The 19,149-nt window shown below is 36.2% G+C and overlaps 1 protein-coding gene across 2 annotated transcripts; it reads right to left on the bottom strand.

Moving 5' to 3' along the window:
- Positions 1-879: 879 nt before the first annotated feature.
- LOC136218568 (uncharacterized) lies at positions 880-18,751 on the bottom strand. Of its 2 annotated transcripts, none has more exons than XM_066005532.1 (6): positions 18,591-18,751; positions 17,944-18,197; positions 12,309-12,489; positions 11,720-11,812; positions 11,442-11,529; positions 880-1,494 (listed from the first exon to the last, which is right to left on the bottom strand). In XM_066005532.1, the coding sequence occupies exons 1-6, from the start codon at positions 18,662-18,664 to the stop codon at positions 1,213-1,215; spliced, it is 972 nt and encodes a 323-aa protein (XP_065861604.1). In that variant the 5' UTR covers positions 18,665-18,751; the 3' UTR covers positions 880-1,212. The 2 variants fall into 2 exon arrangements, with proteins under 2 accessions (XP_065861604.1, XP_065861605.1); XM_066005533.1 differs by lacking the exon at positions 18,591-18,751 and adding an exon at positions 18,293-18,410.
- Between the last annotated feature and the right edge of the window lie 398 nt (positions 18,752-19,149).

Genomic DNA, 19,149 nt, shown 5'->3' on the forward strand with positions numbered 1-19,149 from the left:
ATGAAGAAGGGGACCTTGATGATTTTAATGGTTTCTCTAAAACTCAAACTCAATTTGGTGATTATGATGAGATTAATGAGCATGAGAAGAAATTACTTAAGTCATTTTTGTCAAAAGACGCAGGTCCACAACGCACACTTGCAGACCTCATTATTACAAAAATCAAACAGAATGACACCAATGTTTCTTTAGAAGCGCCTCCTTTGCATAAATTGGATGAATCGATCATAGAATTGTATAAAGGGCTTGGGAAGTTCTTGAGCGAGTACACAGTTGGAAAAATGCCCAAAGTATTTAAGCATATCCCTGCAATGCAACTGTGGGAGGATGTCTTATACCTTACAAAACCTGAGAATTGGTCACCAAATGCAATGCATCAAGCAACTAGAATTTTTGCTTCCAATTTGAGTGCAAAGAAGGCAGAACGTTTCTATAGGCTTGTATTGTTCCCTCGAATCAGAGATGATATTAAGCAGTCATATTCACCCTGACATTGCCAAAGAGCAAGTTTGAGTTCCTTAGAGAAAAGCTGGGAGTTTGCAGCAACCAAAGCAATGAGTGTTGAATTTATGGTTTAGTAACTGCTACATTATTTTTGTATTATGTTTAGCATAGCTTCTTCTGTAAGTTTGATTTAGTCGGTTGCTGAAGTGGTTATTAAATCACTAATTTGTAGGAAATGGTTATTCAACAGTTATTCTGTAAATGTTCCTATTGTATTTAAACTCAGTATCAGATCAATAATTTGTACGCTTTTCACAACAAATTGAGTTATCAAATCATCCCATTCATTCCAACAAACATTATCTGAAATTTTCTTCTGTTTCAGCACTAATCATAGTAGTATGCATAGAAGCCAAGCCAGGTCGCCAAAATATATGCAATAATTGAAGAAATAAATTACCTAAATGAAAGAGTTGACATCTACAGCAGGAGCAATATCTGGTGGAAATATTATGCACTAACCTGATGCATGAATGCTTCCATTAAGAGTATAAACATGACCCATATCTAGTCGTACCACTTGCTGCTTTGTTTCCACATTAGGCAATGACGACACATCAAACTTGAAACAGTGAATGGTGAAGTGGACCATTTTTTGGCCACAGCAAAGTTAACTCATCCACGTTTCTGTATCTTGCGACAAAATGGATCATTGACGAAATTCAAAATATATGCCTTCCTCATCCTCACGTCAGGTATCATCATCATCTAAGAAGAAGAATTCTGAGATTCTAACTTACTCAATATGAAGCTGATAACACCCCAGTTGAAACCCCGATACTGTAGCCACCTTATAATTCTTGATTTGCGCGTCTCTTTTGGAACATTCTCACTTCGACGCCATTGTTTACTACTTTGAACCAATAGATGGTCCATAGAAACCTTTGACATCCCATGTTTTGATTCTTCACCTCCACATTCGACATCCTCAAATACTGATTTTACTGCCTTCTCTGCATCCACTTCACTTACTCCCTTCTTGAACAGTGACTGCTCAAACCATTAAGGCTGGTTAATATTTCAACTTCAAATTATCAAAATTCATCAATATTTTCTTGCTTTCCTTTCGCACTCCAATTAACTACTGCTAATCTACATTACCATATTCACTCTCATGTAACAGTAACAAGCAACTTGAAACCTCTCTCCTAGCAAACATATGACGCCAAACCACAGCCAATTATTCGCAATTACTATTTCATCTGAACTGTCCAAGAAAACCGTGTCCGAAATTGACAATCCGATCCAATTTTCCAATAAATCGGTGATCAGATATGCCAGCTGCTTTTTGCATTTTTTTGCCACCTAGGCGGTGATCGGGAAAAAAAATTTGGATATTTTTGTTTAATGGCATTCTCTATTTGTTTCCATAAGACTTTGAGATCCAGTTCGGCATTGTTGTGACCAATGGTCAAGGCTGTAAATGAGTCAAGCCGCTGATGAGCGGCTCGACGTTCGGCTCAACAAAAGCTTGAACGTGTTTGCCGCTGTTTATAAAGAAGCTGAACTTGAACATGGCAAAACTTGGCTCAAAAGCAGGCTCAGTTAAAGGTTCATGAACATGCTCTATTATAATGTTCATGAACATGCTCATGAGGAAGCTTGATTCAATTATTTTCTCAATAATAGTATTTCTACAAAGAGGGAAATGTAAAAGAACGTAGTTTTGTAGGTTTTAAAACCATGTAGTTTTATTTTTTAAAAAAATCAAATGAACATAATTAATCAATAGTTCACGAGCGAAGTTCATGAATAGAATTAACGAGTTGTTCGCAAGTAAAGCTCGTGAACAAGCTCGAACTCACGAACATAATGATGAGCTTGAGCTTGACAATTTTCTGACAAGCCGAGCAAGAGCAGCCAAAAGCTAGGCTCGATTACAGCCTTACCAACAATTCATCTTATCTGATAAGCTGCGAAAGTTTCTTTCCAAGTGCTACAAATTGTAGTTTTCCTAAAAGCAGTTTTCTAAAAAAAAAAGTAATTTGCAATTAACAAACGGTTTTTACTAGAAAAACTGTTTTTAGGGTCTGAGGAAGCAATGTCAAAAAGTGCATTAAGGACATTGTATCATAGTTTTTAGTAAATTATATTACTTATAATATTATTTTTCAATGATATCGTTGTTAAAATGTTATTATGGATATATTTTTAAGGATATATGTTACAAATATACATATTTTTTATATTAAATTATTTTATATTATTTTTTTAAATAGTATAATACATGAAATATGCATTTATATAATAATTATTTAATTTTGTTTATTAATAAATAAGAAAATACAGGTTTTAAAAAAAAATAAGAAAATACAAAAAGTAAAAATCCATAGTTGTTAAAAATGTTGGTGCCCTAAGAGCATCTCTAATAGAGGTTGCTTTAAAGAGTGCCAAAACTTAACACATCGTACTAAAATATAATATTTTATTAATTTAATCATCCACATCACTTTTGGCAATTTTTGTTAAAAAATGCTACAATAGTAAGAAACTTTAAAAATTGCTACAATGGCCCCACAAATCATTACTTTATATATAATTTGTTTTAATTATAAATATTGTCAACCAATAGTGAAATGAGACTCATAAAAAATGTGCACCAATAGTAATCAAGTAAATCATTTTTTTATATTAAAAAAGTTTGGCAACCTTGCTTGGCACCCACCATCACTCTAATAGTATGCACTCTTTGAAAATTGTCAAACCTAATGACACATTATCTGGTACTCTTTTAAACACCTTCTATTGGAGATGCTCTAATGCGCTAGTGTCTTACGTCATCTCCAAATATTCTCCTTTTTTGGAGAACCCTCACTGTTTGCAGCTCTAATGGAGCTGCAAAACCATGTGGCAAAAATGCCGCATGGTTGATGGTACTACATATATGCAGTACCATCTTGCCATGCTGCATTTTTGCGGCAAGACAAATATTAAAATTTTATTTTTTTGTTTGTTTTTTAATTTAAAAATATTATTTATTTTATTTTTTTAGTTTAACATTTATTTGTTTTAAGTTTAATGTTATTTAATTTTTATATATATTTGAATAAATTTTATTTAATTCTTTTACTTATTATTTAAAAAATTATATGAAATTCAAATTATTAACTATTAATTATAATAATTATTATTTAAATTATTGAAATAACATAAAAATTAATTTATAGATATATTTTGATTAATAATAAAAAGAATGTAAAATGAAAAATTAATATAATAGTAATAAAATATTGTTTGTTAAAAAGAATAGGGTAATTAATTTATTAGTCCCTATATTTTGACAAAACACACTATTTAGTCCCTGTATTTTTAAAAACACATGGTAAGGTCCCTAACCTTTTTTTGATGAACTGTTTAGTCTTTCGTCTGTTTGCTAGATTTTTTACCGTTTATGAATTCGGAAATAACTAAATTACCCTTACTATTTATCAATCAAAAGAAATTCACACCTATGTTTTTCTCTCACAACTCGTGCTCATAAAAAAATGGAGAAAGGATTGAATCCCTAACTCATTATTGAATCACTCATGCTCACTCTTCCTGTTTGAATTGAAGGTAGAAATCGACTCAAATCTCTCTCGCTTACTCTTCCTGTTCTAATTGAAGGTGGAAATCCTCTTACATGTTTACTGCCAACTGCTTCAGTGATGACAAAAGATGTTTCTACTAATTTTGTTATTATTGTAAACTTCGTTGCCTTTCTCTTCCATTTCGTTACACGGTTACTAAAATCATGTGAAATTTCCAATTGGTTCATGCATTATGATTAGGGTCATTGGTCCTACTTAGGTGGTTTTGTAAATCGTTATTGTTTGTGATTTCCTAATGCTTACGAATCTGAAGGATTAAGAAGAAAACCAAGAAAAACACTCAAAGTTGATTTCGGATGCAGTAGAGTTTAAAGGAAAGGAAAATAAATGAAAAGAAGAACGCAGAGATGAGAAACAATGAAGATAAAGGGTAGTTAAGGCATTACATTTTTATTTTAGATAGATTTTGACTTCAATCGAAATTGACTAACAGGATCTTCATGAGAGTCTAATGGTAGGGAATAAACAGTTCACCGAGAAAAACGTTAGGGACTAAACAATTCATCAAGAAAAAGGTTAGGGACCTTACCGTGTGTTTTTGAAAATACAGGGACTAAACAGTGTGTTTTGTCAAAATATAGGGACTAATAAATAATTACCCAAAAGAATATGTTTGTTTAGTGTTATAAATAGAGTAGATGGTTGGAGAAGGTTTACTGTAGCAACTTTATATTTAAAGATGGCATTGCCCTCTTGAGTGATCAGAGAGGAGGGGGTAATCATTATGTGAACCGGTGTCTTAATCATAAGCAAAGTATGGATATGTGCGGGCTTTCGGACCTGGGTGCTGCTGGCCACAACTTTACCTGGAAAAGGAATAGTGTGTTTGTTAGGTTGGATAAGATGTACGCTAATGTTGCAGCGATTTATAGGTTTCCTGAGGTCAAGGTACTTAATCTCCCTTTCCGTCACTCAGACCATTGCCCTATCCTCATTAATTTGGTCAAAGGAAATCGGCTGAAAGGTAATAGACCTTTTAGGTATCTGGTGGCTTGGGAGTCTCACCCCGAGTTTAAGGATTTCGTTAAAAGCAATTGGCATCCCCACTCTGATGTTCTCCTCGCTACTGAGGAATTCAGGAGGAATGTGGCTGTTTGGAATAAAAATACTTTTGGTCATATTATCAGGAGGAAGAACAAACTCTTGAGGAGAATGGAAGGTGTTCAGCGTTGCTTGGAGGTTCGTTTTGATCATAGCCTGAATGGTCACCTAAGAGCTCTTCAGAACGAGTTGGAAGCTGTGCTTAGACAGGAAGAGCTTCTGTGGTTCCAGAAATCTAGGAAGGCTTGGATTCAAGACGGGGACCGGAATACCAGGTTTTTCCACCTCTCAACGATCATTAGGAGACAGCGAAATAGGATCGAGGCTATTAAAGACGCCAGTGGTGAGTGGATTTTTGAGGAGGACATTCGGCGCCTTGCCCTTGATTTCTACAAGGACCTGTTCAGAGAGGAAGCTGTGGACCTAGAGAGTGCCCACTCTGGCATTTCCTTTCCTCGTTTGGGGGAGGATGCTATTAATAATGCTTTCCATCCCATTGAGCTTAAAGAGATTGATCTGGCTTTCTCCAGCATCGGTTCCACTAAGGCTCCTGGTATTGATGGTATCCCCGCTAGTTTCTATCATAAACACTGAGACACTGTTAAAGATGGTATATACAGCTTTGTGCTAGGTGTCTTTGGTGGTTCGAACGATATCAGTTTGGTTAATAAAACCCTCCTTGTCTTGATTCCTAAGGTTGCCAAGCCTTCTTCCTTTCTCCAGATGAGACCCATCAGTCTTTGTAATGTCTTGTATAAAGCTATTACTAAGATTGTGGCTAATAGAATCCGGAAGATCCTTCCGGATATTATCAGCCAAAATCAAGGGAGCTTTGTTCCTGGAAGACAATTGATGGATAACGTTGTTATTGCCCAGGAGGTTGTCCATTCTATGAAGATTAAGAAAGGCAAGAAAGGGATCGTGGCTCTCAAGCTGGATCTGGAGAAAGCCTATGATAGGTTGAACTGGAGCTTTCTTCTGGATAGTTTAGCCAAAGCTGGTATCCCGGAGAACTGGAGGAATTTGATTGGAAAGTGTATCTCCTCTCCTGTTTTCCAGGTTATGATCAATGGGGATATGCCGGATGAGTTCTCTCCATCCAGGGGTATTCGTCAAGGGGATCCTATGAGCCCCTTCCTTTTTGTTATTGCCATGGAAAGATTGTCTCACCTGATCCAAGAGGTGGTGAGCAAAGGGACTCTCCACCCTGTTTCCATCAACAGACATTGCCCCCCTGTTACCCATTTACTCTTTGTTGATGATGTCATGCTTTTTGTGGAGGGTAATGAGGAACAAATTAAGGCTGTGATGGATATCCTCGACTGCTTTTGTGAGGCTTCTGGCCAGAAGATTAACATCCATAAATCCCGTATACTTTGTTCCAAGAATATGGATAATAGCTTGTGTAGAAGACTGAGTGAGATGTCTGGCATTCCCCTGACTCAATCGTTTGGGAAATACCTTGGGGTCCCTCTTCATAGTGACAGGGTGTCCAAAGCCTCTTTTAAAGACATTTTGGACAAATCTAACGGTTTGTGTGCTAGCTGGAAAGCTAATTCTCTTTCCCTTGCAGGTCGCCTTACTTTAATCCAGTCTATCAACTGCGCTGCTCCAAATCACATCATGCAAGCCTGTAAGCTCCCTGAGCCGGTCCTCAACGACCTTGATAAAATTAATCGGCGTTTTCTGTGGGGAGAGTCTGGGGATGGGAGGAAGATTCACCTAGTCCCTTGGAAGGAAGCCTGCCAGCCTAAGAGCAGGGGGGTCTTGGTATAAGGCAAGCTAAGGACAATAATAAAGTCCTGTTAATGAAGCTTCTTTGGAGAATGTGGCAATCCCCCTCCTCCCTTTGGGTTCGTCTTCTGTGCGGCAAGTATAGGAAAGATAGAATCTTTGGTGGCCCGAAGGAGAGGGTTGTCAGCTGTTCCTTCCTCTGGAAAGGGCTTAGTGTTGTTTTTGCTGAGTTCTGTACGGGGATTGGCTTGGAGGTGGATAATGGGAGATCCATTAGTTTCTGGTATGACACCTGGATTGGTGACAAACCGTTGATTGAGGTGTGCATCGCCCCTCCGCCGAATGATCTCCTCTCCTGGAGAATTGCTGATGTGGTGGACTCGGAGGGAGACTGGATCTGGTCTAAGTTCGACTCCTTTCTTAGCCTGGAGACCCTCCTTAATATTAGAGGTGTGAAGATTAGTAATCAGGAGGAGGATAAGGACATGACACTGCTGGGCCTTGACTAATAATGGTTCTTATTCTTGCAAATCGGCCTATGAAGCTTTTATCCCTAATAGGGCTGATCCTCCCTTGGAAATTTGGAAGTCCATTTGGGCCCTCAAAGTCCCCTACCGCATTAGGAGTTTCCTATGGCTGGGAGTCAAAGACAGGCTCCTCACGAATGCAGATAGACACAGAAGGCACTTGGCTGTATCTGGTGCCTGTAGCAGATGCAGCGGCCATGTGGAAACCTTGTGCCATGCTTTGAGGGATTGTCCGAATAGTAGAAAGGTTTGGGAAGGGGTCCTTCCTCACCACATCCTTCCTTCCTTTATGGGGTTCTCTGATATTGACTGGTTCTCTGAAGGCGTTAATAGGAATTTGTTGGCCAGTATGGAGCACGGGGCTATTCTCTTCGCTATTATTTGTCACCAAATGTGGAAATGGAGGAATGAAGAGTTATTTGCTGAGAAGACTGTCTTTATTCCTGACCTCCGGTTTTACTTCTCGAAAAAACTCTCTGTTATTACAAAGAGTTTTGAAGGAGAGCCCCTGGTTCACCCCTCCCCGGTTAAAGAGGTCCAGTTAGTTGGTTGGAGGAAGCCCAGGGAAGGGGTTGTCAAGTTGAATACGGATGGCTCCTGCCTTAGTAATGGCAGAATTGCTGCTGGTGGAGTTCTTCGGGATGCTGGTGGCGCCTGGCTGGCTGGGTTTACCCATAACTTAGGTACGGGCTCCTCCTTTACTGCGGAGCTCTGGGGGATCTTGTCTGGCATTAAACTCGCCATTCGCATGGGTGTTAAAGACTTTCGGTGGAGTTTGACAATTTGGAGGCTATCAACAGGATTTCGGATAGACAGGCTGTTTGTCTTAAGAGTCAGAATCTCATTAAAGCCATCTTGAGGCTTCGTCCTGCCTTCGATTCTCTTACCTTCTCCCATATTTATAGGGAGCAAAACCGCGTGGCGGATCGCTTGGCAGCTGCTGGGCATGGGGGATGTTAGGTGTTTCTACCCTTTCCGTTCCTCCTTCTTTTCTGTTACCTTCTCTTCTTGAGGATAGGATTGGGGTCAGTCTTCCTAGACTGATCCCGGGTTAGGTTTTTGTTTGTTTGTTTTTTTTTCTTCCCTTCTTACCAAAAAAAAAAAAAAAGTAAAGGCACAAGTTATGACTTATGATAACTAAAAAAAACACATTTATAACCACATAAATAATAAAATAAAATCATATAAAAACATAATATTAAACGTCAAAAATACCAAGTGTTGACAACAAAGACTAAGACATTAGAATTGCAGTAAATCTCGGCTCGTTTATTATGTTGTACGGCAGAAGGAGCCCCTCTCCTTTACATCTCTTATCTTCTTCCCTCCCTTCTATTTTTACGTCTCTTCTTATTCTTTTTTACTTAGATCAACAGTTTAAATTTAAATTTACTATATAAGATAAATGGTTGAGATTAATCAACCGTTTATTTTAATCAGAGCAATAAAAAAAATTAAAAACCTAATCATTAATCAGAAAACAAAAGAGGCGCGGTTGAAGAGTCTGTGAAGTCCAAGCAAGGCACACAAGACGAGAGTTTTTTAAGCAGTCATCCCTAGAACTTAATAGGCGTATGACCTTGAGCCTCGCTTGAGGCACGCCTACAAATCCGATTAATCTCCTAGAAGTTTATCCGTCCAATTAACATCTAGCGTTTTTTTAATTTTGTTGATTTATGTGCGTTCGTGTGTATAAATATTAATTAATTATCATACTACCATACAAGGTTAATGGATTGGCCCTAATCAAGTTGATATCATAATTATTATGACATGATTTTATGATATGAAATAACAGTGCCATGTCATGGTTGACTCGACAACTCAAAATTGACAGAGTTATGACAAAGTGATGAATTATATAGAAAAGGATATGCACACGCACACTCACTTTTTAGTTGTTACAACTATCAGGAATATATTAAAGGTTTCATTCCTTGTATTTTTCTTATTGTACTTGCTTGTTCATCTATTAAAAATATAAGTGTTTCTATAAAAAAAACTATCAAGGATATATTAGTCATTTTTTATGACAAAAAGAAAAGGGAATGGGCTAACACATCAATTTAACCTTAACCTTTTTTTTTTTTTTTTTTTTTTGTACAAATTTAACCTTAACCTTTTACTTCATGAAAAAGGGTCACGTGACAACAAGACATTTTTTTAAGATCATTTCACACGTCGATTTCTACCTGTATATATTTATATTTTTTCTTTCCTTGGCCCACCGAACAAATCAATTTATCTATTCTTTACATTTAAATAATTTTTAAAAAACGTAATTGACTGACTTATTTCTTTTCTTTTTTCTTCAGTATCCTGAATAGAAATTAAAATATGTATATGGTGGGCTCAAAAAAAATAACATCAGAGTTATGTAGTCCCTTTCTATAGAAGTAAAAAGAACTAAATTTATTTATTAGAGCATAAACAAGATAAAATTCTTGTTCATGTATGATGGACCATGCTGTCAACTGTCGAGTTTGACTTAGCAAGTTAATAGGTTAAAAAGGTTACACATGTTTTTGCAAGTTACTCTTCAAAAATCACCAAGCTCATTGCTCTATATATAATCATAGTTGTAAAGCGCGCCTCAGGTTTTGAGCCTTGAACGCAAAAAACGAGGCTCTCGTCGCGCCTTGCTCGCACCTGAGAGCCTGTCTGTAGCGTCGTGCACCTAGCGGTTTTTACTTAGGGTTTTTTTAATTTTACAGTTTTCTCTAAAATAACTGTTTGATTAATTTCAACCACTAATCTAACTTAAATAAGATTAATCTTAACCCTTAATTTAAATAAGATGAAAATAAAGAGGAGAAAATTGGAGATGAAAAAGATATTAATTTGGAAGATGATCTTGATGATGATGATTATTAGTTTTTTTTTTTTGTGTGTGCTTTTTGATTGACAATGAATGGTTATTGGTTTAGTAGTATTAGTTATAGTTAGGTATTTTAGGTTAAAACGCTAAGTATATGTTAGTGTCTCTATGAAGTATGAACTTAATTTTCATGTTTTTGATATTTATGATTTAGTATTATGTTTTTATGTAGTTTTGTTTTGTTTATGTGGTAATAAGTATGTCTTTTTTATTTATTCTTAAGTAGTAAAAAGAGTTTTTTTTCATTTTATGCAACTCGTGTTTCTAAGACAAGTACATCGCCTTGAGCCTGGCTCCAAGACCCCTTGGCGTCTTAGCGGGCCTTGCCCCTTTAACAACTATATAATGGACATATATAGGGTTTTGAAAGGCAAAACACATCATTAGATCCCTCAAACGGAGCTCCTGTATTTACAGTTTTTATTACTCGGATCCTTTTACACTCATATGATTAATACTTCTCCTGTCCCGAAAAGATAGTTCATTTCAAATTTACCTATTTTAACAAAATGTAGTTAAGATAGTTTGTGTACAAATTATAGCATAACTTTCTAATCTACCCCTATTTAAATTTGACAGTTTATTGATTAATTTATAGTTTTAAAAATCTCTTGCAAATTTTGTTAAAAACAATGTCTATTAAATAGGGGCGCATTCAGAGAAACTAAAAATTAACCATAATCTACAAAAAGGAAACTGGACTATAATTTGGAACAGAATAAAAATAAAAGTATAGGGGCTAAATCAAAGAAGTAATATAGGGAATGCAATCAACAAAGCACAAAAAGTTCAGAGACCTAATAGTCCATTTTGTTTTTTTAAATCAATGATTAATCAGATGCAGAGTTCAGTTCATCCAAAATAATGTTCTAACTCCTACCGATCAAGCATGATATGCCAACCCATGCATGAAACTTAATAAACCACTGCGCTAATCTAGTAAAACCTGCTGCTCGTAATACACAGTCATTTACCATGTGTATTCCCAAGCACCAATGACTAAAGTTGGGAGAAAGCACTTCTCTGAAAGAAGTAATTATCGAATGCAATGGATGGAAAAGTTTTACACCGTAAGGAAGAAAGAAGCAAAATTCAACGTGTTTTCAAAGCTCATACAGTAAATATATTTGACAGAATAGAAGTTCATAAGACAACAGGATATCTTACTTGCTTTATACGTTTTGGTCCCCAGCTCGAGGAAGACCATCTAGATTCAGAATATGTTTCAGCGTACAAGCTATCATTGATCAACCCTCTACAATAAATGAAAAGGGTCAAACTATTGTACAAACTACAACGTAACCATTAAGCCACCTCCTAGAGGAACCCTCCATGAAAGCAAAATTCATCATATGGTTAACATGCAATGCCGCACAGAAAATGAGGAACCACATAGGTAATCTGGACCAAAAAAAAACTCAATTGTCCAATAATTAGTCTTTTACCTGTTCTGAAAATCAGTTATCAATGCCCCCGCAATATTAGGAGGAACTCTCTTTGCATGCAGTTTCTTCGTCAGTTCAACTGCTGTAAATGCTCTATACAGAACAAAACAAGCACCAAAGAAAAAACGCAAGAAAAAGAGTGAGACCAAAGATGCCAGTTGAAGATATTTTTCCTTCAAGAACAATGAGGAAGATAATTATTTCTCCTGGAAAGTATATGATTGAAGAGCTTCATATGTGTTAAATGAACATAACCCATGCAAAAAGAAATACACTACAACAAGGAGGATTACATAGGTTTGAACATAACCCATGAAAAAAGAAATACATTACAATAAGCTTACCAACAATCAGCCCGAGTATTTTTTTTCAAAACAATATAATCCATGAAAAGGGAATAAATAATATAAAAATAAATAAAGAGAGGTTTACAGCAAAGAGGAATATATAGGTCTCTTAAATATGTAGACCCATCTAAAATATATAAGCTTCAAAAAAAGACAGCCTGGGTATCTAAAGAAACATACCAGAATATTAGACGCTAAAGAAATTATTCACATGGTAGAAATGAAATGATTGTAGTCCTAACCTTTTAGCAAGAAATTCAAGAGCCATCCTTTGAGCATCCAGCATTGTTTTATCTTCTTGCCCTTTCTTATTGAAAACAGGCCTCTCGTGTTGAATTCCCGCATCTTCAGCAACCTTGTTAGGTTCTTCTACAGGTTCACATTTTATCAATTTTGTATCACGGTTGTCTTTTACTTCACACCCTGGAAATGATGTTCTTTTTAACACACTTCATAACTGTTGAGTGATGAAGATAAATAAAGAACAATGCACACAATGGAGAAAAAGGAAACACAAAAACATAGTCATAATCAAGGCAACCAAATTCAAATTTCATCAAGGATATAGATTCATGAAACCAAATATGAATTTATTCATATACTAGGAATGAAAAAATCTCATAACTTGCAAAAAGAACTGTAAACATAACTTTTAAAAGCCATAACAAGGGATTATAGCAATATATTAAGAAAATAGATGAGATTGAGAAGTAGCATTCACATTAGTTAAGTAATTAACGTGACAAAATGATCTGCAGACAGCAAACCAAAGCCAAGGCTATATTGATCAATTTTAGCACACTTTTCAGTTAGCTTAACAACACCATCACTTGGGACATATAGATGCGCCAAGGAAAACAGAAAATGTGCTATTTTAGCAGGCTTGCCCATTGATAAATCAAACAGTGATCTAGTGACCATAGTTATTAAGGCTTTGTTTGGATGAGGTGTTATTAAAGTATGGTAAGGTAGAGTAAATCAAGTGAAGTATGGCAATGGACTATGAAATATCTTCTTGTGTTTGGCAACAAGGTAAGTTGAGTAATGGTTTAATAATATTATTGTGTTTGGTTTGAGGGTAAACAAAGATAAAGTTATATATAAAATTACAATTATATCCTTGTCATAAAATAATTATATTATTATTAAGGGATAAGATGTAAAAATACCCCTAACGTTTACACCTAGGAGCAATTTTACCCCTAACGTCTAAAATGGTATAATTTTACCCTTAACGTTGGCATTCAATAACAACTTTACCAATAACGTTGACAAGTTGGATCAATTTGATAAATTATTCATCAAATTGTCTTCACGATCATGAATTTTGTCATCTACACTTCACGTGTGCATCATTTTATCACTTAGATCACATTTTAAAAAAAATTAAAAAAAAATATACAGTATTTTGTACGAGTTTGACAAAAAAAATTCAAATATTTCACCGAATTTAAAAATATTAATCTTCAATTCTATATTAAATCATTAAAAATATACACTCTTTTTTTTAGAATTAACTTACGTGCAATTAGTGCAAAATAAGGAACAAAATATCTGTGTTTTATAACAATGTTAAAATTGACCGAACTTACCAACATTAGGGGTAAAATTGCTCTTGACTGCCAATGTTAGGGGTAAAATTGCACAATTTTAGATGTTAGGGATAAAATTGCACAATTTTAGACGTTAAGGGCTTGATTGGATGAAAGGTAGGGAAGGGTAAATAAAGGAATGGTAGAGAAGGGTAGGGAAAGGTAAAGAAGGAGAAGGAAGGGTAATTTCCAACCCTTCAAAACCCACCGAATTGGTGGGTTGAAAATTGGATGAAATTTCTTAAAAAAAACCCTTCTCAACCCTCCATTACAAGGGTTTCTATCAACCCTTACCAACCCTTCCCTTATTAACCCCTCTAAACCCCCATCCAATCAAAGCCTAAGGGTAAAATTGCTCCTGTCTGTAAACATTAGGGGTATTTTTGCACTTTATCCCTATTATTAACCATAGAAAGTAGGGAAATAGTAGGGAAATAGTATTAAAGGGTGAGATAAAAATATAAAACCATGAAAATCCCCAATTGGAGTGTTGAGAAACCTATCCATTTTAACCTCCACTTACCATTTATGTTGTACAGAAACTCCTCTTTAGTAGCATTTCCACATTTCGTGTCTGTGTGTGTCCGTTTTCGTTTGAAGGCTATTTTATGAAGGTTGTGTTTTAAAAATAACATTTCCCAGAATATGTTTATGTAGGTGTATGTTTCTTTGACCATGCAACATAGCTTATCATCAATAACCATATCTATTTTTTTACACCTCAAAACAAATACCTATATACCTATACACTTATACACTTATCTTACCTTACCTTATTAACCCTTAAAAACCCACAATCCAAACATAGCCTAAGTGGGGGAGGGGTCCTATAGCCTAGTCACAAGGCTCGGGCGCACACATGAGCGACACAGTAATACATAAAATCATTATAACAATAATTAACATTTCTAAAAATGCAACAAATAGTTAAATACTAAACCGTATCCAATTATCGATAATCTCAATCATAAAATTCATGAAATAAATTCCAAATTAACTTCTAACTCTTCCATAATCATAATTCATAATAAAAATTCAAAACTTCAACCGAATCCTAATTTAATTTAACTAATAGTCTAACAACTACTTTTCGTCAAGATTAAAGTTTCCATTTGCAATATTTCTAAACTCTTCAAAATGGAGTAGCGTTTCTTTGTGTTGTTCTCTGCTATATTTTTACCATCCAAATCTTCTTTCCTTTTTTATTTATTTCTTTTTATTCTAATTTAATTTCAGCCGTAGATTACATAGATAGGAAAGGGCTGATATTAAAACATCCTAAATTCAACTTGGATTCCTATAAAACACTGTGTAGCTTCTAAATTTGGGTCTAGGCACACCTTTGGCAAGGCGCTAGGCGCACTCAGGTGCACGCCTCTTGAACAGACGGCGCCTTTTGGCTTCTTAGGCAACACCTGGAACCTAAGGCTTTTGAGCCTGAGACGCACTTTTGATAACTATGCTAGTGACAGTCATAATCCCCTCCAATTCAATTACTCACATTCAATGATAAGTGACGCCTATATCTGTCAAAGAACTTTTGTAACAAAAGTTGACTCAGGACTCTCAGTAGATTTCAAGGAATTAAACAAGTCAAATGTGAAGGAAAAATTTCCTATTCCTTTTATTTAGGAGCTGATAGGTGAGTTACAAAGGGCCACAGTCTGCTCTAAGATTGATATGAGGGTTGGCTACCATCAAATCAGAATAAAGGAGGAAGATATCTACAAGACAGCATTTAAGACCCACTCACTTAGAACACCTGACACTTGTTTTCAAATTATTGACTCAACACCAACTCTATGCTAAAGCTTCTAAGTGTGAATTTGGGATGAGCCAAATTGCTTATCTGGGGAACATTATATCAAAGGATGGGGTAGCAACAGATCCGGAAAAGATAGCTGCTATGGTGAATTGTCCCTTGCCAACAAACCTGAAGAGTTTGAGGGGATTCTTAGGGTTAACAGGGTATTAAAGAAGATTTGTTAAAGAATATGGAGAAGTGAGCAGGCCACTTACAGATTTACTCAAGAAGGATCAATTTAAATGGACTTACACGGCTACTCAAGCATTCGACCACCTAAAACAGCTTATGACACTGGCTCCAGTGCTAGCCTTGCCCGATTTTAATCAACCATTCATCCTCAAGTGTGATGCAAGTGGGACAGGCATAGGAGCAGTTCTTATGCAACATCAGAGAGACCTATTTGCTATTTATCCAAGTCCTTAAGCCCTCGAAATCAAAAACTTTCATCCTATGAAAGGGAAATGCTAGCTATCATTCAAGCAATTACCACTTGGAGACCTTATCTCGAAAACACCTCTTTCATAATCAAAACAGATCACCAAAGTATCAAACACCTACTAGAGCAAAGATTACACACAGCCATACAAGACAGGAATATCTAAGCTCCTAGGCCTGGAATATACCATTAAGTACAAAAAGGGCATGGAGAAAAGAGTTGCAGATGCACTATCCAGACAACATGAATCTCAAGACTCCTGGATCCTAGCCATATCCATGGTGGTACCTACTTGGTTAGGAGAGGTGCAAGCTTCTTATCAAAAGGACATTGAAGCCACTAAACTAGTGCAACAATATGCCATCCCCAAAGACCGCAATGGTAACTATTTTTATACTAATGGTAGTTTGTACTATAAACACAGGATCTATATTGGCAGTCAAACCTATCTCAGGGACCAACTGGTGCAACTCTGTCATAGCTCACCCTTAGTGGATCATTCAAGCATTTAAGGGACCCTCACAAGACTTCAACAACATTTCTATTGGCCTAAAATGTTTGAAACTGTCACAGCCTGGGTAACAGCTTGTGATACCTGCCATCGATGCAAAGCTGATCATGCCCCTTATCCAGGCCTGCTTCAATCACATCTTCAAGCTTTATGGAATGCCTCGCACTATAGTTTCTGACACGGACAGGATATTCACTAGACTGTTTTGGAGGGAATTAATGAAGTTGATAGGGACTGAATTGTTATTCCACCCTCAGACAGATGGAGAGATAGAACGGCTAAATCAATGTCTTCAAGGCTATTTAAGGAGCATGTGCTTCTTAATTCCTAAGAAATGGGCTCAATGGTTAAGCCTAGCAAAATACTGGTACAACTGTACCTATCACAGTTCCTTCAAAATGACTCCTTTTCAGGCCCTCTATGGAAGCAAGCCCCAGTTATCAGTTCTTCCTTCCACTGGATCCACAGTTGCTGCAGTAGAAGATGTGCTCCAGCAACGACCGGCAATGAGTTTGGCTCTCAAGGAATGCCTCACTCATGCTCAAAACTGCATGAAGCAGTTTGCAGACAAGCATAGGTCCGACAGGGAATTTAAAGTAGGGGACTGGGTTTTCTTAAACTGCAACCCTGTAGGCAATCAACAATTGCATTCAGGAGCTCTCAGAAGCTCTCAACCAAGTACTATGGTCCTTTCAAAATCCTGGCCAGGGTGGGAAAGGTGGCATATAAACTCCACTTACCTCCTACATGCAGGGTACACCCAATGTTCCATGTCTCACTCCTAAAGAAAAAACCAGACTCTCAACAGGCACCTCTCACTACCTTACCCCCAATTGATGATGGATTACTCATCGTTCGTCCATTGAAAGTCATCAATACACGCAATGCTATTGTTCATGGGAAGGTTGTTCCCCAATTACTGATCCTATGGAAAGGAATGTCTGCAATAGATGCTACTTGGGAGGCTCAAGATCACTTGGCAGCTCAGTTCCTGAATTCTTTCATTCTTGGACCTTGTAACCAGCTCATTCATCACTCTGTTTAGAGGATGAGATTCGGGTTAACCTATTATCAATGAGAATATAACATTTTCCTACTATTACTCTCTTCTCTCTCTCCTAAATTTCCTTCTAAATCTGCATTTTCCTTACTCATCAGAGCACAATCCTGACATTGATCGACAATAAAAAGGCACCAAACAATATACCATGGAACAATGATTATTAAAGTTTGTGCTCATTGATGCTAATGTTGCTGGTCATAGGTGAGTGCATATAACACTATTGCCTCTACTTTGTGATTGCATCTAGCCCTTACTAGAGTACAAAAGATGTATCTAACGGCAAAAATTCCATTCAAGAACACATATTCATAAACACAAGAAGTTTCCATATCATTACTACTACTGAATGTCTGAATCCTAAAAAAGCTATAATGCACATGTGGAAACATGAATTACACAACCAATTTTTTAGGAAAAGATAGAACTCATCTGAACATTTCAAGGGAGCTTTTGGAGGGATAAAATTACCTTGTTGATCGTCAAATGAAACACTACACCCACACATTTTTTTTTTAATTCTAGCCTCCTTTTCCAAAACAAATTTCCTTCTAACACCATTCAAACTTTTAGCCAATACTCTATCCCCAGAACTTTCCGTAGAAGAAGTGTTCTGATGCTCATCAACCTTTGAAGACGTTCTCTTAGGAATATATCTTATCGGGAATGAAGAGCTGTTATGATCCCTTCTTTTCAAGTTCAAAATTCCTGCACTCCTCTTTGTCCTACAAATTAATGAAATCATTTCTTAAAACAAACGGAAATCTCGAAAAAAAAAAAAAAGAATTGCGAATAATCATTATGCAATGATAGAACATACATTGAAGCTTTAAAGTCTCGAGATCAAAAGGTTCAATTCACCACAACAGTGATCAAATTAGAATGTATTAAGTCTAATCATCCGCGACCTAGTATATTAAATAATAGCCGATTGAACCTGCAATTTGAGGATTTAAACTTAAACATAATCAACTTTACGGTTATTCGGCAAAAGCTGAATATGGATTTTCTTTTACATTTATTTATTTTATAAGCAAAGAAAAACAGGTAGAAGGAAATGGGAATCCGAATTTAAGTAAGAGATGTTGTTGAAATAAAAACTGAGTAAGAGATCTTACCCGGGAAAATAGAAAACCTGAGACTGAAGACGAAACGACAATTTGGAGACGAGATTTGCCGCCAGAATAGCCATTTGAAGTTCAAACCCGAGCTGCAGCGCCAAAATAACTGAAAACCCTACGCCGTCAAATAAGTTTATGTTTCTTGGATCCGGCAGCGCGTGTTCAGAGGGTCTCGGGGAGCACGTGCCTATGGAATAACATCTTTTTTTAAGCGATAATTAGGAGTGTTCCAAAACCGAACCGGATCGAAATGACCGACAGAACTGATGAATTTCGGTTTTTTGGTTCGGTTTTCGATCTATTAGATTTGGTTTCGGTTTTATTTTTTTATAATATTTCAGTAATTTAGGTCGGTTCGGTTTTTAAGTCAAAATTACCGAATTAACCGAACAGACCGAAATAAATTAAATATAATTATAAATTAGATTTATTATATAATTGGTGTATGTCGTTTATTGTTCTAAGTTATATTCGATTTAGAATTATATTATTAGAATCTTTGTTAAGCATGATATTTTTTGGATTGCATGTAACTGATCATGTTATTGGTCTATTT

Source organism: Euphorbia lathyris, chromosome 2, assembly GCF_963576675.1.
Source record: "Euphorbia lathyris chromosome 2, ddEupLath1.1, whole genome shotgun sequence".
Classification (NCBI taxonomy): domain Eukaryota; kingdom Viridiplantae; phylum Streptophyta; class Magnoliopsida; order Malpighiales; family Euphorbiaceae; genus Euphorbia; species Euphorbia lathyris.